Source organism: Callithrix jacchus, chromosome 11 (assembly GCF_049354715.1).
Source record: "Callithrix jacchus isolate 240 chromosome 11, calJac240_pri, whole genome shotgun sequence".
Lineage (NCBI taxonomy): Eukaryota > Metazoa > Chordata > Mammalia > Primates > Cebidae > Callithrix > Callithrix jacchus.
The window spans coordinates 98,252,009-98,277,659 of NC_133512.1; the positions used below are offsets into that span (position 1 = coordinate 98,252,009).

Genomic DNA, 25,651 nt, shown 5'->3' on the forward strand with positions numbered 1-25,651 from the left:
GCAAACCTGTTGTGAAAAAGACTCAAATCAAATTTTCATTGTGGTCAATAAGTCCCAATAATCTTTTGACATTAAAACAAGCACAGAAGTTTTATAAAGGAGACAAGATTTACATGGATGCTTGAAGTAGGACAAAGCATCACAACTCTGGCTCCTGGAAGGCCATTTTAGGCAGCATCCAGACACACAGGACGTGCATTCACTTTTCTCTGAACTCAAGGGCTCTGGTATAGAATATTTTTGAGGCCCTGGCCCCCAACCAGCCAATCCCAGAGGCTTGTAAGTCTCCCAACTCCCAGCTGAAGAGGGACAGGAGGTAGCTTCTCAGAGCCATGACTCTGACCATCCCCATCTTCAATTTTCACTGAGGGATTCGAGGCAGGAACTTGGCACTGGCTCCATGGGAGAGACTCCAGGTCCAGCTGCAGGTTCTCCAGCACTTCACCACATCTAACAGCTGCAGGGTAATGCTCAGTGTGAGAGCACTCAGACAATGTAAGTGAAGTGAAGTCTGCAGACACCACCTGGAGCCCAAGGATGCCGGCTGCAATGCCTGGCCAACTTCCACCATGCCTTTGTATCTGTCAGGAAAGGCTATGTTAGACTGTGGAACAAGCAACCCCAAAACCATGTGTCTTATTACAACAAAGAGTTTTATGTTCATGCTGTAAGCAGCTCATCACAGGGTGGCTGGGGATTTTCTTCAATGTCCCTCGTCTCCAGGATGCCGGCGAATACAGTGCCCACCTCCTCAAATATTGCTGGGTTACCATAGTAGAGGGAAAGAAAAAACACCGGCCATAAATTGTCACATGGTCCAATCCAGCCAGAAGAAACCAGGAAGTACCATCCAGCCATGTTCCTCAAGGGAAACCAGCTGGAAATATTTAGTGGCAGCAATGATTACCACAACCTTTTTGAAAACCCCAAGCCTAAACTTTTAGGCAGTGGTGCCTGGTCCCAAGGGAAAAGCTCAGGTTGAAGGGAGCAGCTGGAAAAATAGAGGTACATCTGTTCTGCTGTACCTGCTGGAGTGTAGGAAGCACTCAGGGGTGCATAGATCGGTAGCCCGTACACCTACACAGTCTGCACGGAGTCTGAACCACACACTTCCTGCCTCCCTGATACATGGAACTGACATGTGGTCTCATGCTCAGCAGCCCTTCCAGGCTCTTTCTGGGTGTGCTGAAGATGCATTATGATTTTTTTTCCAGGAATGCTCAGCAGGAAGGTGGAGACTGTAGGGGTTGCGTGAGTATTAGAGCAGAGGTGGGGAGTGATTATTTGGACCATCATTTATCACACCACACAGAGCAATCAATTAAGACTTATACTAAATCATTACTTTATGTTGCCTAAATCTGTCTGGTATTAGGCACTGCAGGAGAGACAAGAGAAATAATATATAGCCCTCGCTCTCAGGGAACTCATAATCCAAGAGGTGAGTTAGGACACTGTCTATTACCTTGTATTATAATTTTTTTCTCAGTGCCAAATGAATGGTACTGATAATAAAAATTATGAGAGTTGGGATAATGCAGAGCTTGCTGCAGGCATGATTGGCATGGAGAGACTTCATTGGAAGAATTAGGGCATAAGCTAGTCTGGGAAAGGTGTGAGAACTTTGGGTGGGTAAAAGGAGAGGGGAAATGCATGAGGAAAGGCACAGGAGTGGAAACTCTCACGCCCGCTTTTGACACAGGCTGACTCATAGTTAGAAATGGAGGGAAAAGCTTTGGAAGCCTCATATTTCAATCCAAGGAGGTTTATCTTCACACTTTCTGCAGAGGCAGAATGTGTGAGATGCTTTACAATAGATCCCGGTCTTCGGAGGAGGACAGAGCAAGTCATCATTTCCCTAACTTGGCAGTCAGGAGAGCCCCACCTTCACCCTTACTTCAACCCGTACAAGGAACTTGTTAAAAAGAGACCTTCTTGAAAATAAGTTTTCTCCACAATACTCAGGACCCATCGCAGAGACATTTTGATTCAGTAGATATGAGATGGGAATTACTACCTAGACGCGGTCCTGGCACATCTGACTCAGCCTGTCAAAGCAGACTTTTTAAATTGCACACTAGAAAGTGTCTCTTATTTCTAATCACTGTATTTCTGTTGCAGGTGTACTCTCCATCCATTTGCCCCAACGCCTTAGAGCTGCCCTGGAATTTTTCTTTTTTTGAGACAGCGTCTTGCTCTGTTGCCCAGGCCGGAGTGCAGTGGTGCAATCTCGGCTCACTGCAACCTGGGCCTCCTGGGTTAAAGCGATTCTTGTGCCTTGGCCTCCCCAGGAGTTGGGATTACAGGCCCCGCTAATTTTTTCTATTTTTAGTAGAGATGGGTTTTTGCCATGTTGCCCAGGCTGGTCTCAAACTCCTGAGCTCGGGCGATCCGCCCACCTCGGCCTCCCAAAGTGTTAGAATTACAGGTGCGAGCCCTGCCCCAAGCCCTAAAATGCTTCATATCTTCCTGCCTCGATTTTTTTTTTAGGCTGTCATCCAGCTCACACCCCTACTACCACCCTCTGGTCTGAAATGCTCTCTGACTATCAATATTTTGTCAATCCTTCATGATCCAGCTCAATTTTTATCTCTTCTATAAGGTCTGCCTTGTTTGAAAAAGATTACAGATCTCACATATTTTCTTCTCAGTATGTGCTCCGCGGTTGGCGGGTTAGTCTCAGGGAATACACAGTCGTGTTCCTGAAAGGCAATGCCCTCTGTAACCACGTGGGGGCCCGTCCAAGGCACCCTTCTTCCCCTGCTCCGGTTTGCCTCTTTAATTTAAATATTTATTTTTCTCTCCGTGTTTAAAAATACTATCCTTGTTATGGAAAAATAAAAACATGAATTGGAAAAAATCAGAAAATGCAGAAAACGGGCTGTGGTCTATTAAAGAAAACTACTTAGGCCATGTTGATATATATGCTTCCAAACTTTTCCAAGCTGTAATTACACATCTACACAGCATATAACGCTACATATAATGTTATATATTGTTTAAAACGCTAATTTAAACAAAGGATCGTTCAGGACAGGCTCTTTCTCTTAAAATATCATGAACATCTGTCCCTACCAAGACCTTCACCAAAATGATTGTAAATGATGGTATTGCGTTCCACTGCTCATGCCATTTAAAAATCTCTACTATAATAAACACATGATAGAAAACGCTAAGTGGCGTCTACCGGGGTTCACCGAACTTTATTATTATTGTTGGAAGTATTTATTCCATTTCAAACACAGACGGGCATGAGTGCATCTGTCCCCCCGCAAATAGCCCAAACCTCCAGGTCCTGGACCTCGGAGGGCAGAAGTGCTCGTGGGGTGCGCGGAGGGGGCTGGGCCTCCCCGGGCGAGAGGGCCGTCCTGGCCGCGGTCACTCGGGGGACGCCCTGCCTGGAGGCCCCTGCTCGCCCGCGGGCGCAGCCAGGCTGGTCCCATGAAAAGGACCCTCTCGGTAACCGAGTCCCTTGGGCCGGGCCGCGGGGCCGACGCAGTGACTCCCCAGAGCTCTGCAGTCGGGCAGTGGTCGCAGGGACCGCCCAGAGTCACTGGGTCCTCCCGTCGGGCCCCGCGGGCGGGGCCGGGCCGGGCGGGGCGGGGCGGGGCCGCGAGCGGGCGGGCGCCGCGCCTGCAGTTCGCCTCTCGGGCTGCAGGTGGGGCTGTGCGGCTGCGCTGCCTCCAGGAAGCCTCACGGGCCTTCGTCTGCCGAGCCGCAGCGCCGGCTCCCAGGATGCAGTGTGGACCCGCTGGCTGCTGACGGAGGCGACGCGACTGCAGGCTGCGCGGCGCAAGGGCGGCCAGCGAGGAGCGGCGGCGGAGGCAGGGCCGGGCGGGCGCCGCCTGCGGAGAGCATCGGGCGGCCAGGCCTGCGTGGGGCCGCGCGCGGCGGCGGCGACGACTTCCTCCGGGCCGGGCGGGACAGCGCAGGGCCATGGCCGAGGCGGTCGCGGCTCCGGTAAGGCGACCCGCGCGCGCACAGACTCGCGGCCTGGGGGCCCCAGGCGGCCCGGGCCCGGCACACAGCGCCGCAGGCCCTGGGGAGGGGCTCCGGGGGCCGGGTCGGACCACCGGGCCTGGGGCTCCCGCGAACTGGGCGCGGGGTCCGCCGGGGCCTACTGCGCCCGCCGGCCGAGCCCCCACTCCGGGCGGAGCCCGAACGCTGGCTGACCGCTTGTCCCCGTGCCGGGGCCGCCCCACGCCAAGTTCCTTGGGCCCTCCCGGGCTTCCTGCCCCCGCCGCAGCCGCTGTCCCCTCCTTCTGGATGCCCCCCTGCCGCTGCTCTTTTCTCTGCCTGGCGCTCGGCCTGTGGGCCTGGTGGTACCTGGAAGGTGTTCGGCTTCGAATCCGCATACAACGACACCCGCTACATGCCCAGCTCCCTCGGCGCGGAGGGGAACGTAGAGCCAGACACTGCACCAAGCCCTGCTGAGGCGTTAGTATGGCCTCATAGCAAGCCCATGGGGTGGGTACTGTTACCTGTATCATACAAAAGAAAAACCTGGGGCCTAGAGAAGTTAACTTGCCCAGGATCGCACAGCTGGAAAGTGCCAAAAGACACACAGCGGCTCTGTGTGTTCAAGGACCAAGCAGGCAGGTACGTGGTCAGTAATAGTGCAGAACAGAAAGGGTGAGTGCTGGCACCCAGGTGGAAGCTTGCGCTGGGCTCCAGGGGTAAGAGCATCAGGGGGCCGCCTGGTACCGCTGCTCACCCCTCCTGGCCTGATGCTCTGCGCCTCTGAGATTTAAGCCGGGCTTTTAGGCGAGGCTAGGATTTCATCAGGCCAAGCTAGACCCACAGAGATTTCAGGGAGGGAGGAGGGCCTGGGCAAAGGCGCAGAGAGACGGGGCAGTGCAGGGCGTGGGACAGAAAGGAGTCCACAAGCCCGAAGAGGATGCTTTTGGTTTGGAGGCAGTAGGAGAGGAGGCTGCGGAGACTAGGAAGGGGCCTGCATGCCAGGACTTGATCCTGTGGGTGGGCAGCGGGTGGGGGATCTGGCTCCTCTTACCATCAGCTTCTCTCGAGCAAAGAGTTTCGGCTCCCCTGGCAGGAATCTAAGGACAGCCCCACATATTCCAGCCACCAGTCAGTAAGAAGCTGGGCTGGAATGGGCAGCGCACTGTCGCCACCTCCCAGCATAGTGTGGAGGCCTCACACAGGGCTTCCTGGCCCCATCACAGTTGTAAGAAAACCGTGCATTGCGTTGTCCATGTGTAAAAGATGAATATTTTCCTGATAAAGTAGTTTATGCAGAGGTCCCTTTCATGCCACACAAAGACTGTAATAATGCACTTGGAGGATGGGTAGGATTTCAGTGGTTGGGGAGCTGGTGACCAGGTGCGAGGATGCTTCTGGAGTAAACTCTTGGCGTCTGCGATCACGTGACAGGGATTGATCTGAGAAAGGAGAGGCGAGGGAAGGAACAGTAGCCTTAGGTGGAGGGCAGACTCAAGCCCAGAACTAAGTCGACCCGCCCAGTTGCCTGTGAGACCACCTCCTCTTTGAGAGCAAGACCCCACCCACATCCGGGTTTTTGACTAGAAGCAGAACCTCCCAGCCTTGAAGACCCCTTAGAGTCCTACCTTCTTGGGGTCCTGCTTCGCTCCAAACATCCAGACAGGTTCTTAAGCACCGTCCTGGACAAGTTTTCTTCTGCCTCTGCTGAAACTGTTTTTGTTTCTATTTTTTGAGGTGTCCATGCACGTTCTAGTTCTCAGTGACTTTCTCTAAGTGAATCCATCCACACGGCTCCAGATAGCCACTTCTTCATTTTGGAAATAGTCACCAACCTTTCGTTGAGGAATTATTTTGCAGAATATTGTAAGGAGGCGTCGAGCCTCGGTCCCCAATATCAGGAGCTCCTCTCTGCCCTGTAGATATGGGTGGCTCAAGCATCCAGCTTTCCACCCAAGGCAAATTGTGCCCATTCGTCCTTGTCCCAGCTGCCAGTCACTGATATGCCATGTGAATGTTTCCAATGATAGAGAAGCACATCGTCTTTAATTAAGATGGCTGCTGTCCATATACAAGTCTAACTTTGTGGCATATGACTGTTTTCCTGTCCCATCTGTAGGCATGTCACTGCTCCTGGTGTGGCTACAAACATGTCTGAGGCCATCGTTTTAACCTTGAGTGGGGTGGGAATTGGGAATGAGAAAGAATCTTGTGGGGCTTATGCAGTGCCAAAAACCTAACTGGCTGATGGAGGTTTGCAATCACAGGGATTGTACCTTGTCGCGGAGGGGCAGATCAGGACCAAATGAGACTGTCCTGGGGGAAAGAGGAACTGGCCATTAGATTTTTATGTTTATTAAAAGGGGGCATGAGATGCTTTAAAAAAAAAAAAAAAAGAAAGAAAGAAAGAAAAAAGAAATTGAGCAATACTCTTGTTTGTGCTGTTTCAGTGAACCAGCTGTTTTTTTTTTTGCTGGGTCATCATCAGTAGTCAGTTCCTGTGTAATCATGATGGGAGGGGCAGGCTGGGCTTTAGTAAATCTGCAATTTACCATTTCTCCACTAAAATGCCCAGCAATGCTAAGTCACTGTTTACATAGCAAAATTGCACTGGGGATTGGTGTGAAAAGATGCAGTACCATGTTCAGGGAGCCCACAGTTGTAAGTGTGGGGAGGAAATGACTGTGTAGGGTGCTGAGTGCCATGATAAAGGTCCACACTGTGCTGCAGAGGCCTGGAGCAAGGGCACCCACCCACACATAGACCTAAGATACCCAAGCATTGATTGCCAACTTGAGATCTGGCATGTGGTACGGGATGGCCCCACTTGTCCACACATACGGGCTCCCAGCCCCGCTCCCCTGTGCTTAGGGGGAGAGGGGCTCAATGAAGACAATGGGTGGAATGAATGATGCTGTTTCTCTCTTGTTTCTGAAAGATTTCTCCGTGGACAATGGCAGCCACGATTCAGGCCATGGAGAGGAAGATTGAATCACAGGCTGCTCGCCTGCTTTCCCTAGAAGGTCGAACTGGGATGGCTGAGAAGAAGCTGGCCGACTGCGAGAAAACAGCCGTGGAGTTCGGGAACCAGCTGGAGGGCAAGTGGGCCGTGCTGGGAACCCTCCTGCAGGAGTATGGGCTGCTGCAGAGGCGGCTGGAGAACGTGGAGAACCTGCTTCGCAACAGGAACTTCTGGATCCTGCGGCTGCCCCCGGGCAGCAAGGGGGAGGCCCCCAAGGTAGCCCTGGGATGCCCTGGGGTGTGGGAGCCCAAGGGGCAAAGCCTGTGAGTGAGTGAATGTGACACTTGTGGTTTCAGGTGCCCGTGACCTTTGATGATGTGGCCGTGTATTTCTCCGAGCAGGAGTGGGGCAAGCTGGAGGACTGGCAGAAGGAGCTCTACAAGCATGTGATGAGGGGCAACTACGAGACGCTGGTCTCCCTGGGTAAGGCCTGACACTCATTTCTCTGTTAAATGGGATTTTGCAAGTCCTCAAACTTCTCTCTCCACATAGTTGTTTCCTGGCAGTGATATGTGAATCACCAGAAACATTGTTTACCTTGCAAGTTGTTACCTCCTGTGAAAGATGAGCCCTGGGTGATGGAATCAAAAGCTCCCTTCTCCCTGTGCAGAGGGTCCCAGAATGCCAGGATAGGAAAGGTGGCGGTGTCTCTTCTCTGCAGGCCCAGGGTGTGGACCTTTCTGTTGGTGCTGACTTGGAGCAAGGAAGGCCCCTCCTGCTCTCAGATCCAGTATGTAATCCACTCACATTTGAGAAAGACTCTTTCTTTCAGCCTTCTCCCACAGAGATTTGTGGCCCTTACGGTGACATGCCTCAAGGTCAGTGGATAACGTGGGCAGACGGTGCTGCTTGCAGCAGACATTTTCTTCATGCCTCAAAACTCTGCTTCCCTCAGCCCCTGGGGCTACTGCTGCTCTCCTCCTTTGATCCTGCCCAGGAAGGGCCTGGACTCTGTTTCTTCCTGGGCTGATTTCCTCTTCCTGATGGTTTCTGTGTGACCCCAGAGCTGAGGGCAGTGAGACCTGATAGAGAGGACAGGAGCAGGTACAGTCGTGAGGTGACATTTCATCAGCACAAGTGTGCCGCTGTTTCACATGCACGCTCTGTGGCAGTTTCTTCACTCTGGCACTGCTGACATTTGGGACCGGGTGATTCTGGGTCGGGGCCGTCCTCTGCGTTGTAGGATGTTCAGCAGCAGCCCTGGCCTCTACCCCCCAGATGCCAGTCACCTCTCCCCAAGCCCTGGGCACAGCGATCAGAATTCTGTCCAGACTTTGCCGCACGTCCCCGGGAGGAAAATTGCCTGTGACTGAGAGCTCCTGCTCTATGACGATCAAGAGATTTCCTTTCTAGACCACTGTTGGTTTTCCGGGCTGACTGTCCCCAGCTCTGACTGGAACGAGGTGAAAACTAACCTTCTGTCTTTCCTCAGACTATGCCATCTCCAAGCCCGAGGTCCTCTCCCAGATTGAACAAGGGAAGGAGCCGTGCAGCTGGCGCCGCCCCGGCCCCAAGATTCCAGATGTTCCTGTGGACCCCAGTCCAGGTAAGGGCTGGGAGAAGGCCAGGGAGGCATCAGGTGATCTGCGGGAGACAGACAGAAAGGCCAGGAACGGTGTGATCTTCCCAGAGAGAGCCGAGGAGACACATCAAACTTACTTGTGTTTGGTCTGAGTTTTTTTATAGTGGAGTTTTAACCTCTGACTTACTCAGCTAATGCTCCAGGAATGAACACTTTCTATCAGGGAAACAGGTGGCAAACCTACTCTTTTAGGAAGAGTCAAAGCCAGGGCACAGATGACAGGAGGGAGAGGAGGACACTGAGAGGGAAGGCCGGAGAATAGTCGACTCTTGAACAACACGGGGACCAGGGGTGACAGACCCCAATCCCACGCAGCCCAAGGTCTATGTCTAACTTGACTCTCCAGAAAGTTAACTGCTAATAGTCTCCTGTTGACCAGAAGCCTTACTGATACTATGTACAGTCAATAATACATAATTTATATGTCCTGGTTACTATGTATTGTATTCTTTAAATAAGCTACAGAAAAAATGTTAGGAAAACAAGGAAAAGGAAATATGTTTGCTACTCATTAAGTGGAAGGGGGTCCTCATAACGTCATCATCCTCAGTGTCATCTTCAGACTGAGCAGGCTGAGGAGGGAGAGGAGGGGTTGTTCTTGCTGTCTCAGGGGTGGCAGAGGCAGAAGAAAATCCACTTGTAAGTGGGCCTCCATAGTTCAAATCCATGTTGTTCAAGAGTCAGCTGTATATTGAAGATAATATTAATTCAAAGCTTTACCAAGAGTCAGCCTTGCCTCTGAAAACCAACCTGAATTTAGAGCAGTAGCAGTTGTAGAACATACACCCATTGGTCAGCCATATGGTTCGGTTGATTTAGAAGCACACATTTATTTAAGGTGAATCTGGTTACCAGATACCAGTGTCTCAGATTTCCCTGGAGCTGCTCAGCACCTTTGAAAGTTAAGAGAAAGACAGGTGGGCACAGGAGAAAACAAAATTCCTAAAGTGAAGTGAAGACCTGCTGGGTCATTTGACCAGGGAGACCACATCTCTGGCAGGCTGGACCCCTGATTCCTCCAGAAGACTCGCCCTTGACCGTCCCACCTGCCTTGGTTTTCCCTTTCGTCTGAGACTGAGAAAGGTGGTGTTATGCAGGGGCCTCCTGCGCTCCACCTGTGTGAAATTAAACGCGGCTCCCATGTTTGTCATCTCATCTCAATTAGATTGGTACTTTCCTAAGGGCAAAAGCATGTTCCGAGCGGGCCACTTTACCAGTCATCATCAGGACATTCACAGTTTAGTTCCACAGATGCATTTTGAGCATCTTCTAGGTGTCAAGGACAGTGCTGAGCGCTAGAGGACAGAAAGATGACTGAGAACAGATAGCCTCAGGCTGGAAAAGAGGGTTACAACCCAGGCGCGTCCAGCCTCCTAGCCTGGGTGGGAGGTTCTCAGTGGGTGGGTTTCATTGTGTTTACAGTGTGTGTGGAGGCTTCCCTCGCTTCCACACCATCATTAAATGAGAGTAAAGAAGTCCCCCAAATTATGTTGGTTGCTGGTAAGATCCCGCCACACTCTGTCTGCATCGTATGATGTTTAGCAGCATCCGTGGCCTCTACCCACCAGTAGACAAAATGAATAGAGACAAACTCTACTGTCCACCTTGAGCCTGTCAGCAGGGATCCTGTGTGGACTTTATCCCCGTCCTCTTGGTCCAAGAAACCAGGAATCACAGCGCATCCCTTGCCATGTTTGGCCTGGCCCATCGCCTTGTGAGACCTCACCTCACCTTCTCACTGCCTGCATGCTCCTCCGCTGGGCCTTATGGGACTCAGGGCTCAGCAGACCTGCCAGGTCCTGAGTGTTCCCTGCTCGGGCTGAGCTCCAGGGAACCGCAGCCGTCCTCTTCCCTGCCTCCCTCAGCCCGGGCCTACTGGGGACAGAGTCCTCACCCCTCATGATTGCACTTCTGATACCTTCACTCTCTCCCTGCCTCTGTATCTCATTTCTCGTATTTTTACTGCCTCTGCAGACCTTCCCTCTCTTGTCATTCTTCCTGCTCTCAGTCATGGCCATGGCAGCCTCCATGCAGATAGTTCTGTGCCCCCTTCCCCTGCCCATGGCCATCCATGACTGTGATGACAGTGACTGCACCCTCCTCCCCGACCCTCTCCATCTCCAGCACACCACTCCCGGGCTGCCTCCCACCACCCCTCCAGTTCCCTGTCTGGTGTCCTGATTCCAGCAGTTTTCCAGCCCTTCAGGACCTGCAGGCCATCGATCTTGCTGCCTTTTCACTGCCTTGCTCATCATCTCCCTCCATGCCCACCACTGTGATCCCTGCTTGTACACAGCCTCAGTGTCCTTCCCTTCTGTTGTTCATTGTATCTGCCTGGTGAAATCCATCGGCACTCTACACCTGCAGCCAAGCAGCTGCACGTGGCTGCAGAGAACCAGGCAAGCTGGCTGCTAGTGTCACGTGACATACACGACCAGCGACTTCAGTGGGCGCTCTGCCACACAGTCACGCTGTGTCTGCCTAGCCTAGGGGCCAGCAAACTATGGCTGAGGACCAAACCTAGCTTATCTGTTTCTGTATGGGGCACGCCTGAGAACAATTTTATATTTTAACCCCCCTTTTTTAATTAAAGAGAAATACACCACTCACACAGCCCTCCCCATGCCATCTGCCTGCACCTGTGTGCCCTTCTCTGCCTTCACTCCTGTGACTGCTGAACTGTCATCCCTCTAGTCAAAGCCCCCCTTTAACCTGGCACCAGATCCCACTTCATGCCACCTTCTCAAGGGCAACATAACCAATCCTGCCTTGACCCCTACCCCCCCTCCCAGCCACTGCCCGCTTCTCTGCTCCCCTTTGTGTCAGAGCCCTTTGGGGACATCTGCATTTCCTGTCTCCTACCCTTTCTCTCTTACTCTGTTACCTCTTGCACCAAAACCTCTCCGACCTCAGTTACTAAGACCCTTTATGGTGCTGAATGGTCTGTCTTCTTACTTGGCCTTGTCCCCTCCACTCTATCACCCAGGCTCATTGTCTGTTGCTGTCGTTGCCGCCAGTCCCTCTGCTCCTGCCCTGATCCCCCAGAGTCTCAGCTCAGCCCAGCAGAGAGTGATCCTTTTTAGGCCCAAGTGCTGGCTTTCCATCTGACCCGCACCGTTGGCTCCCATCCTCCACTTTTCTCTCACTTTTTGCCCAGCTGCACCATACCCAGTGCTGTACGCTCTGCCCTGTGCAGGGCCTTCACAGTGCCCTCTGCCGGGTGCTCCTCAGGCAGTTCCCCGCTGCGGGCCTTTCCCATCACTGGCACTGCAGCCTCTCCCGACCCAGGACTTCAGGCCTCCTTTCCTGCTTTGGGTCTTCCTGTCAGACAGCATCATATAATGTATATGTTTCCTATTTATAGATTTCATCAAATGTCAGGTCTCCCCCATTAGAATGTCAGTTTCAAACGTACAAAAATTTGTATCTGTTTTCTTCACATAATCATTCTAGGAACCTAGAATATTGCCTGGCACAGAGCAGGAATCCGATAACTATTTGCTGAATATATGCTGTGTTTCAAAATTTAAGATGCGCATGCACGCGCACGTGTGTGTGTGTGTGTGTGTGTGTGTGTGTGTGAAATAATGTATTTCTGATAAATCCCTTGTTTTTAAATCTCCCTGGGAGATTTAAATCCCTTTTTAAATCTCCCAGGCCTCCCTAGGGCAACCTCATGCTCTGAATTTTCTGTTTATTCTTTCTATCCACATCTACTGTGTACTTTGGTAGCTGTAAACAATATGCACTATGGTTTTTTGTGTTTTCAAAAATTTCATAGATGTCATTATACTTATCACTCATTATTCTGTATTTCAGACTTATCCATGTTGATACATGTAGTTCAGGTTCATTCCTTTTAACAGATGCTCAATATTCCGGAAGCAACTATATTGTCATTTATTTTCCATTCCTCCACTGATTGGCACTTAAGCTTTTACTGACTGTTTACTCTCACAAGCCATGGTGTAGTGAGTGTTCTTGCGCCTTCTCCTTGTGCCCCTGTGGGGATGCTGCTCCAGGGAACAGACCCAGTGGTGGCCTCACCGTGTCATGGCCTTGATTTCGTCTCTGCCATTGCTGTATGGCCCTCCCAGGGCTACCTCAGTGCCAGCGGGTGCTTCCAGAACTTGCTTCTTAACCTTTTTGCCAGCCCGATGGGAATAAGATGGCATCTCATTTCCACTGTAGTTTCCCTACAGTTAGTGAAGTTGGGAGCCCTTTTCATATGATTATTTGGCTGCTTCTCCAGTGAACTGTCTTCTATTTTTCTGTTGAGATATTCTTCATTTTCTTATCGATTCAGGACTTCTTTGTATGTGTTCTAGATACGAATCCTTCGTCTATTATTGGCCTTACAAACATCATCTCCGTGTCAGTGGCAGGTCTTTTTTTTTTAGATGGAGTCTTGCTCTTGTTGCCCAGGCTGGAGTGCAATAGCATGATCTCAGCTTACTGCAACCTCCACCTCCCCGGTTCAAGTGATTCTCCTGCCTCAGCCCCCCGAGTGGCTGGGATTACAGACATGTGCCCGGCTAATTTTGTATTTTTAGTAGAGACGGGGTTTTCTCCATGTTGGTCAGGCTGGTCTCAAACTCCCAACCTCAGGTGATCCGCCTGCTTCAGCCTCCCAGAGTGCTGTGATTACAGGTGTAAGCCACCACACCTGGCTGGAGGTCTTTTAACTTTGTAGTTCTTGAATAGAAGTTTTTTTCACTGTTAAGAGTCAAACTTGTCAGTCTTTTCTTTTATGATCTTTGCTTTTTCTGTAGTAAGACATCCTTGCTTACCTCACTCAAGGTCAAAAAGATAACTCTTCTCTATTTTCTTATAAATTTTTTTTATTGCATTTTAGGTTTTGGGGTACATGTGAAGAACATGCATGATTTCTTATAAATTTTTGAAAGTTTTGCTTTTCAAATTTAAGTCTTTAATTCATCTACAATTAAAATTTGTGTAGCTTGCAAGGGAGGGTTTCAGCTTTTTCTCCCACAACGATGGTCTGATTTTCCAACAAAATTTGCTGAATCTGTTAGCTTTTCTCCACTGATTTGTGATGCGATTCTGCCCCGAGCCTGTCTTTGCACATGCATGAGGCTGTTTCTGGGTGCTTTCTTCTGTGTCCTTGGTCTCTTTGTCAGTCTCTGCCCCAGCACCGTGCTCTTTAAGCTTCATAATCAGCCTTGATATCTAGTAGACCAATCCTTCTCTACTTGTTATCCAAAAAATTGTCTTGGCTACTCTTGGATCTTTGTTCTTTTATATGAATTTTGGGATCTGTATGTCAAGTTCCTAAGAAAATCCTGTTTGAAATTTGGTTGAAATTGCATTTCCCTTACAGTCTAATTCCCGGAGAATTGCTCTCATGACATTAGCCTTTCTACTCACTGGGATCATGATTTTAAAGAAAGCACTTTTTAACTTTTCATATTAAGTATAATATTTGCTAAAGATTTTGTTTACAAATATCCTTTATCAGGCTAAAGAAGTTTTCTTTATCTCTGGCTAAGTGTTTCTAACAATAATGCCTTGAATTTATGTAATTTCTTTTGGTATCCATTGAAATAATTATACGTTTTTTTCTCCTTAACCTAGTAAGGTAAATTATGTTACTTTCTAACGTTGAACCGACCTTGCAGAAGTGGAATAAACCTAGCTTCATCATGATCGTTTATGTACATTGCTGTATGCCAATTATTTTGTTTAAGATTTTTGAATCTTTGTTCATGGGTGAGATGGGCTTGTAATTTTCTTTTCTCAAACTGTCTTTGTCTAGTTTTGGTATTAAAAATATGAGCTATGATGTATTCATTCTGTTTTTAATTTTCAGAGAGTTTTTGTAATGTTGGAATTATCTATTCCTTGAATGTTTAGAAGAAAACACCAGTGGGGCCACCTGAGCCTTAAGTTTTCTTTGTGGGGAAGATTTTTTACTACTGATTTAATTTGTTTTAGTTATAGGACTATTCAATTTTTGTTGTTATTGTTGCTTTTTTTTTGAGCTTGAGTCTCTGTTGGCAGACTGGAGGGAGTGCAGTGGTGTGATCTCAGTTCACTTCAACCTCCACCTCCTGAGTTCAAGTGATTCTTCTGCCTCAGCCTCCCGAGTAGCTGGAACTACAGGCATGCGCCACCACACCCAGCAAATGTGTGTATTTTTAGTAGAGGGGGTTTCACTGTGTTGGCCAGGATGGTCTCGATCTCTTGACCTCATGATCCATCCACCTTGGCCTCCCAAAGTGCTGGGATTACAGGTGTGAGCCACTGTGCCCAGCCAGACTATTAAGGTTTTCTGTTTCTTCTTTAGTTTCTGCAGGTTGAAATTTTTCTTTCTTTCTTTTCTTTTTTTTTTTCTGAGACAAAGTATTGCTCTCTTGCTCAGGCTGGCGTGCAATGGAGCAATCTCGGCTCACTGCAAACTCCATCTTCCATATTTAAGCAATTCTCCTGCCTCAGCCTCCCGAGTAGCTGGGATTACAGGCACGTACCACCACTCCCAGCTAATTTTTGTATTTTTGGTAGAGATGGGGTTTCACCATGTTGGCCAAGCTGGTCGCAAATTTCTGACCTAGTGATTCACCCACCTTGGCCTCCCAAAGTGCTGGGATTCCAGGTGTGAGCCACCATGCCCAGCCTAGTTTCGGCAGGTTGAAATTTTTCTAGGAATTTGTCCATTTCCCCAGAGTTTTCAAATTACTTGAAATAATATTCATAGTATCCTCTATATCTTTTAAATCTCTGCTGCGTTTATCATTATGTTTCCTTTTTCATTCTTCCAATTGGTTATTGGTGCTGTCCCTCCTGTTCTCTTGGTAATCCTGCTAGAGATGAATTGGTTTAATAGTCTCTTCAAAGAACCAACTTTGACTCACCGTATTCTATCTTTGTCTTCTCTTTTATTCATTTATAATACTCTTCCATGTATTATTTCCTTCTACTTTTTAAAAGATTCTTAAATGTTTTTTATTTTCTAATGTCTTGCATTGTCTGCTTAACCCATTAATTTTTGACCTGTTATCTTTTTTAATATAAACATACAAGGCTATAAAATTTCCTCTAAGTATCATTGTAGCTGCAGCTCATACATTTTGATAAATAATATTTTCATTAATATTGGGTTTCAGATATCTTCTAATTTTCATTGTGATTTTTTTCGTTAGACTCAGATTATTTAGAAAGCTTAAATTTTAAAATTTTTAGTATGTATGGGGAGTTACTGATTTCAAACTTAATTGCATTGTAGCTAGAAAATGCAGTGTGTAAAATACTAGTTATTTAAATTTTGCTAAAGTCTGTTGACCTAGAAAATGTTCATTTTTCCTTAATGTTCTGTGTAGCTTAAAAAGCTTGTGTTTTCTCTGTGTTTGGAATCTACTTAGCTCCCTTTGATCACGTTTGTTAGTAGAGTTGGTCATATTTTCTGTAACCTTTAGTTGGCTAGATTTATCAGTTACAGAGAGATATATCAAAAGATGTAAAAAGATACATGTAAAGAGGATTTTTTCATTCCTCCCTAGAGTTCTCTCAATTTTGCTTTATTATTTTGAAGCTATATTATAAGCTTAAAAACTTAGAATTATTTTATCTTCCTGGTTAGGTTGCTATATGCAGTAATTTTTTATTTCTCTGTTTTTATTTTTAAAGTTTATTTCATGTGATATGGTATAGCTACATCATTTTTTTACATTGTCTGGCTTAGTACATCTTTCATTCCTTTACATTGCTTTCTGCAGCCTTCTGTTTCGGCGCATCTCTTGTAAACAGCGGATAGCTGGGAGTTTCGTTTGGTTTTAGTCTGATAATCTTTACCTTTACCTTTTAAATATCCACAACAGTAGCCACTATCCACATGTGGCTAAAGGGATAAAATACATACCACATTTCAAAAACTGTGTATGAAGAAAAAGACGTGTGCAAGAGATGCATGTGTAAAATAATATGAATCATTTTATATTGATTATATATTGAAATAACCTTTTTGATATATTGGGCTAAAGAAAATGTACTGTTAAAATTTATTTCACCTATTCTTTTTTTTTTTAATTTTTTACATTTTTTTTATTGCATTTTAGGTTTTGGGGTACATGTGAAGAACATGCAAGATAGTTGCATAGGTACACACTTCGCAGTGTGATTTGCTGCCTTCCTACCCTTCACCTATATCTGGCATTTCTCCCCATGCTGTCTCTCCCCAGCTCCCCACCCCCTGCACCTATTCTTTAACATGGCTACCAGAACACTTAACATTAGATATGTGGTTCACATTCTTTTTTCTTCGTAGCGCTTGTCTAGACCATTTACATTGACTATGGTTAGTAGTTCAACCATCTTAAATTGTGCTGTTAATCTTTAGTTCTGCCTTCTCTGTATTTTTCCCTGCCCATCCTTTGGGAATTATCCATTTAGGTTTTTTCCTTTATTGTAATTAATTTGACAATTATACATTCTATTGTTTTCGAGGAATCTTTGGAAATTTTTTCTTTTTTTGGAAGTTATTTTTTGTGGTCTGATGATAACGAACCCTTAATTTGTATGTGTATATGAGTTTATATGTGTCTGAAAATATCTTTATTCCATCTCTATACAGGGAGTCCTCTATATTTATGTGTTCCACATCTGTGGATTCAACTAACCACACATTTGAAAAACAGGTGTCTACTAAACATATACAAAGTTTTTTGCTATCATTATTCTCTGAACAATACAGTGTAACAACTATCTACATAGCATTTACATTGTATTAGGTATTATAAGTAATCTAGAGGTGATTTAAAGTACACAGGAGGATGTGTGGGGGTTATATGCAAGTACTGTACCAGTTTTTATAAGGGACTTTAGCATCGTGGATTTTGGTATCTATGGGGTGCCCTGGAACCAATCCCCCACTGATACCAAGGGACAACTATAGTGAAAAGACATAATTTTAGCTTGAGTGTTATTTTCTCTCAGCTTTTGAAGATAATTTGCCCCTTTTTTCTGGCTTCTGTCGTTGCTATTGAGAATCTGCCATCAGCCTGATCACGGTTCCTTTGTGGATGATCTGCCTTTTTTCTTTGCCTGCTTTTAGATCTCTGTCTTCAGTGATCTGCAGTTTTCCTGCAATGCATCTAGATGTGGATTTATTTTCATTTATCCTGCTTTAATCACTAATTGTTTCACCAGTTTGGGAAAACATGTTATCTTCCCTCTTGGAATTTTGCCTTGCCCCCTTTCTCTCTAACCTTTTATTCTGGAACCTTTTCATATTAGCATTTATAACTTCAAATCCTTCTTTATATTTTTAGCTCCATCTCTATGTTGAGGTTAGAATAATTTCTTCTGTCCTCTAGTTAGTTCACTATTCACTATTCAATGATTCCCATTCTGTTATTTAACCTATACATTGGATTTTTTCATTTACTGCCAGGCACTGTGGCTCACGCCTGTAATCCTAGCACTTTGGGAGGCCAAGGATGGGGGATTGCCTGAGCTTAGGAGTTCAAGCCTAGCCTGGGCAACACAGTGAAACCCCATCTCTACTAAAATACAAAAAAAATAGCTGGGCATGGAGGAGTGCACCTGTAGTCCCAGCTACTAGGGAGGCTGAGGCAGGAGAATTGCTTGAACCTGGGAAGCGGAGGTTGCAGAGCCAAGATTGCACCACTACACTCCAGCCTGGGCAACAGAGTGAGACTCCATCTCCAAAAAATAAAATTCAGTTATTTTTTCTTACCATTCTAAAGTTACATGATTCTTTTTCAAAATTTAGTCAGTTTTGATAGTCTTGTTTCTCATACTTTCATTATCCCTTTTTATTTCTGTAAATAATTAAATTTTATATTCCTTATATGATAATTTTTAATATCCAAAGTCTGTAGGTCATATTCTCCAGTTCATGATTTCTACTGAGTTTGTTTGCAGTGCTGGTTTTCTTGAGATGGTGATGTGTAATTGTGAGTATGTTAATTATTTGAAAGCTGTGTTTAAAAGGCTTTCCTCCTGAGAATGTGTATACATTCCTTGGCTGGTCATTTGATGCCAGTGCAGACTTAGGGCCACTTCAAGCTAGAGTTTTGACCTGGAAGTTTTTGGGCCACAGGGGCATGCCCCCATGCCTGGCTATTTTTTTGTAACTTTTCTTCTCTCTCTGTGGAGACAGGGTCTCTGTATGTTGCCCAGGCTGCCTTTTTTCGTTTGTTTTTTGAGACAACATCTCACCCTGTCACCCAGCCTGAAGTGCAGTGCTGCAAACATGGCTCACTGCAGCCTCAAACTCCTGGGCTCAAAAGCTCCTCCCACCTCAGCCTCCCAGAGTGCTAAGATTACAGACATGAGCCACTGTACCCAGCCTACACAGCAATTTTAGATATTCCACATTGGGAGGAATTGCTGTTTCTCTGCACATCTAGCCAGCTGTATGTCAGCAATAGAAGAGCTAAATGCTGTTTTTACATCTGTGAGCTGATCGTATTGTTTTTGCTATTAATCTTAATTTTGTTTGTTATTATATTTTCTAGTGTTATCCTTGAGCTCTCAGGATAAAGCCAATGTGTTCATAATACATTATACTTTTTTCTTTTTTGAAAATATATTGCTGGATTTGATTTGTAATTCTTTCATTTAGAATCTTTGCATATCTGTTCATATATGAGATTATTTTATAAATTTGTTCACATACTATCCCTCTTGTTAGTGCAGTAAAAATTGTATTAGCCTCATGAGTTGACAGATGTTTTCTCTCAACTTTTGAAGATACTCCATTATCTTCTGATATCCTAGTTGCTGAAGGAAATCTACACTTAGTCTGAATGCCTTATTTTCTCTTTGGTACCTTTTAAGATTTTTCTCCTTGTCTTTGCTGTGGTTCCATTTCACATGAATGTTGTACAGGTTGGTTTGTTTGTTTTATTACCTACTTGGGAATTGTTCTGTTCCTTCAAACTGTGGATTGACAGTGCTTTCAATTTTGGAAAATTCTCAATCATTATTTCTTTACCTATTTCTGTATTCTCTTCTTCTGGGATTTCTACCAGCATGTGTTGGAATTTCTCATTCTATCCTCCATGTCTCTTAACTTTTTCATATTTTTCATTCTTTATCTTTCAGTGTCGTACTCTGGATTATTTCCCTGGATCCATCTCTCAAGTTGCTAATTTTCTCTCTAGCTATGTTCAGTCTGCTGTTGTTGAGCCATCCATTGAGTTTTTCATTTCCACAACTGCCTGAGTCATTTCTAGAATGTTGAGTTCTTTTTCAAATCTACCTTTTAAAAAATAGTCTTTTGCTGTTCTTGACTTAAAGATTCTGTTCTTTATCTCTTTGATGATCTTAGATATACTTACATTACTGTATCATTCAACCTCTCCTTTTTTTCTGTAGTTCGTGGGAGTGAACTCTGCCATGACTCTCATCGCTATTTGGCTCCTCTTCTGTTTTGTGCGTTTTCGTTTTTCTTCTGGTTTTAGTTAGTAAGGGAGCCCCCTGTGGCCTGAATTGTGTGGGTGCCCCTCTGGGGCGGATCTGCATTTGCCCATGCTGGGGCCTCCTGAGTTGCCATGGCTGTCAGCCAATTTTTCTGTGAATTTCTCAGTTTATGGTGTCTGCCCGTGTGGGTAGTGTGAATTTTGTGTGGACATGGGATTCCAAGTTTGTATGGGTTTATTTCCCACACAGCCCTGGACTAGTACACTGCTTCCTGGTGGTTCCTGCAGGCAGTTGGGAGTTTTCCTAGTCCCCATCTCACAGCCAGGCCAGAGCCTACAGTTCCTGGTGTCAGGCAGGTGACTTGGCCACACGCCCAGCCCTTAAGGCCTCCAACCACTTTCTAGGTTGCTTGCCTTCCACTGCAACTCTTGAGTGGACGTTGTGTTTTCTCTCATTCTTACCTCTAGGATCTTCTCTTTTGAACTTACTTAAGTATATGAGGGCAGTAAGGTTTTGGGGGGACTTGGGGTTCACTTTTGTTAAGCATTTCTGTGTTTCAAGTGAGGGCAGGCCATCCCCAGGGCAACTCAGTTTCTCCCTGGATGGGTATCCTAGTCCTGAGAATGTACTTTTGTATTCCTCCCCTCCCCACCTCACCCTTTCCTATCCTACTCACATTGCCAATACCATGGGACCTTAGGCTCTGCCCGAGGCCCCCATCCTGTTTGCTGCTGCCTCCCTTCCCACCAGGCTCTTTTGCTGTTGGACCCTTGTAAGGACTCTTTGTCCATCTCTCTGGCTGGGTGCGTGTCTGTCCCCGGGCTGAGGGGCTGTGATGCTGTATCCTTACACTTGCTCCCTTTCCTAGGCTCGGGGCCCCCAGTTCCTGCTCCTGACCTCTTGATGCAGATCAAGCAGGAGGGTGAGCTGCAGCTCCAGGAGCAGCAGGCCCTGGGTGTGGAGGCGTGGGCAGCCGGGCAGCCAGATATCGGGGAGGAGCCCTGGGGCCTCAGCCAACTGGATTCTGGAGCAGGAGACATCTCCACAGATGCCACCTCTGGTGAGTGGCTGAGATGGGGACATAAGGAACGAGTTGCAGGGATCTCAGGAGGGACAGGGAAGGGCTCATGGCAGCATGGGGGAGCTGTGGGCCCTCAACACTTCTGGCCTGACATTAGAAATTTTCCCATCTTGAGGTGGGACTGTACTGAAGAACTTGTCTTGAGCCTCTCTCAGGTCGCTGATGCTGTTCCTGGGCATCTCTCTGGCCCTGTTCCAGTGGTCCCTGCATCACCGTGCTGCTACCCCTCTTGCCCCAGCATTGGGCATTGAAGTCACTGGCTGCTGCTATTTGAGAGGCCTGTGTGAAACACACTGGTGATGTCTGAGCTTCCCAGCACCTCAGAGAAGGGGACAAAAGACACTGGGTTCAGAGAGGGCAGGTCTCATGCTCAGTCAGAAGAACCCCCAGTGTAGGAGGACTCAGAGCTTAGCCCACTGTCCTCCCAGACAGTCTTCAGCCATCCCTCCCCCCCTAACCCACAGGCTCTGCTCTTTCCTTACCGCAGGTGTCCATTCCAACTTTACCACCACCATCCCACCCACCTCCTGGCAGGCGGATCTCCCTCCCCACCATCCCTCTTCAGCATGCTCGGACGGGACCCTGAAGCTCAACACAGCAGCCTCCACGGAAGGTATGGGGGTGGGAGAGGAGGAAGGGAAGGGCCCCGACTGCCTGTGGGGAGTACTCTGCCCAGGCGTCCCATTTTCATTGGTGAACTGCTCTAACCTTCCAACCAACAGACAGTAGGGGCCTGCACTCTGATGACACCTTGTACATTCTGTTCTTTATCTCCTTCCCAAATCATAGGCATCAGCACCCCTTCTTGAGGACATCCATGTTTCAGTCTGTTGTGTTTTCATATGGTGTTAAGTGATCTGTTCTAATAAGCTGATCGCTTGAAGGATATACCTCCTTCCCAAGCTCAATCAACTGTGGCTTCTCTCTGGCAAGGAAGCAAAAAAAACAAACTGAAACAACTTCTTAGATATTGGTACTGCCAAAGACAGGTGTCTGAAGGCCGATTTCAGAAAAACCCCCACCAAATTTATCTGTTAGTTTTCTGTTTACTTCTGTTTTGAGGACCAGTCACCTTTATTACTTTATTACGTTATTACTTTGAGTAATAACGTCATATTTTAGCACCCAAAAAATGTGCTAAAAGCCACACTGATATAAAGCCTCAGAACGTAAGCACACTTATATAAAATCAAACACATTCTTATTCACTTGTATTTTGATCATTAGCCAGTATCTCCATGTATTGAAGGCTGCTGCATATCAGATAGCTCACTAGGGCACTTTCAGATGTGTTTTCTGGTTTAATCCTCACACCTGTGCAGTGGGCATTCACAGATGAGCTGTGGGTTAGAAACTGCCTGCAGCCGCAGCTGGTGTGTGTGTAGCAGAATTGTCCGAATCCCCATCCCCTGCACTGTGGTGGGGCACAGTGCCAGCAGCAGTCTGAATTCCTTTCTGAGGATCAATTCATGCTTAGCCTTAACAGCCAAACTGAAAAATGGAACCTGGGTAGCAGATAGAATGGTGGTTTTTTTCCTGTGCTAGAACACTGGTGTCCTCAGGTGGGAGGCAGCCTCACGACCACAAGGCTGCTCTGCTGAGCTGCCATCTGGGCTCGGCCACGGGGGGCCTAGGTGGAGTTCCTGTGGCTGAGCAGCTGCTGAGCAAATGATGATGGCAGATCGTGGCTCCCTCAGCAGGTAAGGGATAGGTTGATATCTGTCTTTCCGTCTTTCTCAGCAGATGTAAAAATTGTAATAAAAACAGAAGTCCAGGAAGAGGAGGTGGTGGCCACACCCGTGCATCCTACTGACCTAGAGGCTCACGGGACCCTGTTTGGACCAGGCCAAGCCACACGATTTTTCCCTAGTCCTGCCCAGGAAGGAGCCTGGGAAAGCCAGGGCAGCTCCTTCCCCAGCCAGGACCCCGTGCTGGGGCTGCGAGATCCAGCCCGGCCTGAGAGGGACATGGGTGAGCTCAGCCCTGCCGTGGCCCAGGAGGAGACCCCTCCTGGGGACTGGCTCTTCGGGGGGGTCCGGTGGGGCTGGAATTTCCGGTGTAAACCGCCAGTGGGCCTGAACCCCAGGACGGGGCCAGAGGGTCTCCCTTACTCCTCCCCGGACAACGGAGAGGCCATCTTGGACCCCAGCCAGGCCCCGAGGCCCTTCAACGAACCCTGTAAATACCCTGGCCGGACCAAAGGCTTTGGCCATAAGCCGGGGCTTAAGAAGCACCCCGCGGCGCCCCCCGGGGGCCGGCCCTTCACCTGCGCCACGTGTGGAAAGAGCTTCCAGCTGCAGGTCAGCCTGAGCGCCCACCAGCGCAGCTGCGGGGCGCCCGACGGGGCGGCCCAGGGGTCAGGCGGCGGGGGCAGCGGTGGGGGCAGCGCGCGGGATGGCAGCGCCCTTCGGTGCGGGGAGTGCGGCCGCTGCTTCACACGCCCCGCGCACCTCATCCGCCACCGCATGCTGCACACGGGCGAGCGGCCCTTCCCCTGCACCGAGTGCGAGAAGCGATTCACAGAACGCTCCAAGCTCATCGACCACTACCGAACGCACACGGGCGTGCGGCCCTTCACCTGCACTGTTTGCGGCAAGAGCTTCATCCGCAAGGACCACCTCCGCAAGCACCAGCGCAACCATGCAGCCGGCGCCAAGACCCCGGCCCGCGGCCAGCCGCTCCCGACGCCATCTGTACCCCCTGACCCCTTCAAGAGCCCTGCCGCCAAAGGACCCTTGGCCTCCACAGATCTTGTGACCGACTGGACTTGTGGCCTCAGCGTCCTGGGACCAACCGATGGCGGGGACATGTGAGCGCCCCCAGCCCCGCGGCACCAGCCGCACATGTAAAAAGCCCAGTGTGCAGGCAGCAGGGCGACGTGGAAGCTTCAGGCAGACGCGGGATGGGGAGAACCAAAATGTCCAAGTTGCTGAATTGATCACTGAAGAAGGAGAAACGATCCACCAGGACAGCTGCCACCTCTAAACCAAGTAGAATCTCTGTGAAATCTGAGCGCTGTAGAATTTGGAGTAATTTAATTACAAACCTTTCTTTCTTTCTTTCTTTTCTTTTCTTTTCTTTCTTTCTTGAGGAAAAAGCTGGAAAATAGTAATAGGGCCACTTAAATTTTGTAGGTACTTTTGGTTTTCAGGGTGTGTGTTTCTGTCACGATCTCACTGAGTCTGATAGTGAGTGTGCTGGAAGATTGGCCAGCTGGGGACCCCTGGCCCCACTGACTCCTGGGGATGGGGTCTTCTAGGCTCCCCTGCTCTGCCCAGGTGGGCTGGGTGGGCTTTGAGTGCCAAGCCCCTGGGCAGTGAGGGCTACTGGGTCCCTTGGAGCCACCTCAGAGCGGCAGGAAGGACCCCTCCAGGAGCAGCGGTTGCATTTCCCAGCTTGCCTCTACTGAAAGGCCCCCCAAAAGTGCTGGCCCCAACTTTATTTCAGGCCATCTGCAGTACCCGTCCTAAGGGCACTTAGTGGTGTCCCCTAGTGTGACTCCTTGGCCTCATAAGGGCGAGTTGTCTCAAATCACAGCGTTAGGTCTGGAGAGGGAGAAACCAAAACTGGGAAGCTGCACCGAAAACATCTAACTCTCACAGAGCCCGGAGCAAAGCCTGGCCACCCACCCCGCCTGGGGCTGCCTCCCACTTCATAAGATGCTTCTGTCTCCTGTTCCCTTTGTGTGGTGGTTTCTCATTTTCAAAATGCATCTCATTTGATCATTACTGTGACCTTGGGGAGCAGCAGGACAGGGATTTCTTTTTAGAGGTGAGGAAACAAACCGCTCAGAGGGGACGCCTCTCAGCCTCTCACTGTGGGTACACATGGTATGCCGTGAGTGGGGAAGAGCAACAGGCGAGACGCTTCATCCTACTGGAACATCGGTGTGGGGGAGCAGAGGTTTTCGGCTTTGCCCTCTTAAAATATTTCTCCCACACCATCAAGAGTCCAGTCACCAGGCCTCGAAGGAACTTTGCTTGTAGCAGCTGCCTCCACTGTGCCCCAGCCTCCTTAGGGTGTGCACTTTCAGGCCCATTAGGGGCACGTAGAGGGCACAGCTCTAGAGGCTGGGTATGGGGGCCAAGTGGCATGTTCATTCCAGCGTCTAACATCAGAAAGGTGGGCCCAGATTTCTTGATTCGACCACAGTGCTGTTCCGACCACACAAATATCCATTCCTGTTTTGTTGAAGCAGCCACTGGTCCTCTTGTCTCCCCTGCAGAGGGAGGGACCTGGCGACGCCCATTAGTTCAGCTCCCTCATGCATACTTTTATTAGGCGATAGACTAGTTAAGAAAATTGTTTCTATGTACTGTATATTTTGTACCTGTTTACACTTCTAATATTGATATAACTGATATTTTAAAAAATAAATGAAGAGAAGACATCCTGTTAAAATAAAACCTAACCAGCACCAAGGCAGTTTGCTGCGTTCCATTCCTAGGCATGTGTCTTTGTCACTGATGCCCCTAAACACAACCTCTAAGGGGCTGTCCAGTCAGCTTTCTTAGTGCCCTCCTCTGTGCTTGGTCACCTTGGACCTAGACAGGTGACTGACCTTGCGAACTAGGAATGGAAGAGGAAGATTCTGGAGAAATTTGAC

At 48.1% G+C, this 25,651-nt stretch overlaps 1 protein-coding gene across 4 annotated transcripts; it reads left to right on the top strand.

Moving 5' to 3' along the window:
* Nucleotides 1-3,709: 3,709 nt before the first annotated feature.
* Nucleotides 3,710-25,466, top strand: ZNF746 (zinc finger protein 746). Of its 4 annotated transcripts, none has more exons than XM_009002857.4 (7): nt 3,710-3,960; nt 6,896-7,195; nt 7,276-7,402; nt 8,412-8,525; nt 20,833-21,024; nt 21,533-21,658; nt 22,786-25,466. In XM_009002857.4, the coding sequence occupies exons 1-7, from the start codon at nt 3,937-3,939 to the stop codon at nt 23,856-23,858; spliced, it is 1,956 nt and encodes a 651-aa protein (XP_009001105.1). In that variant the 5' UTR covers nt 3,710-3,936; the 3' UTR covers nt 23,859-25,466. The 4 variants fall into 4 exon arrangements, with proteins under 4 accessions (XP_009001105.1, XP_009001106.1, XP_002751904.2 ...); XM_009002858.4 differs by having other exon boundaries at nt 22,789-25,466; XM_002751858.6 differs by having other exon boundaries at nt 7,321-7,402.
* The last annotated feature ends 185 nt before the right edge of the window (nt 25,467-25,651 follow it).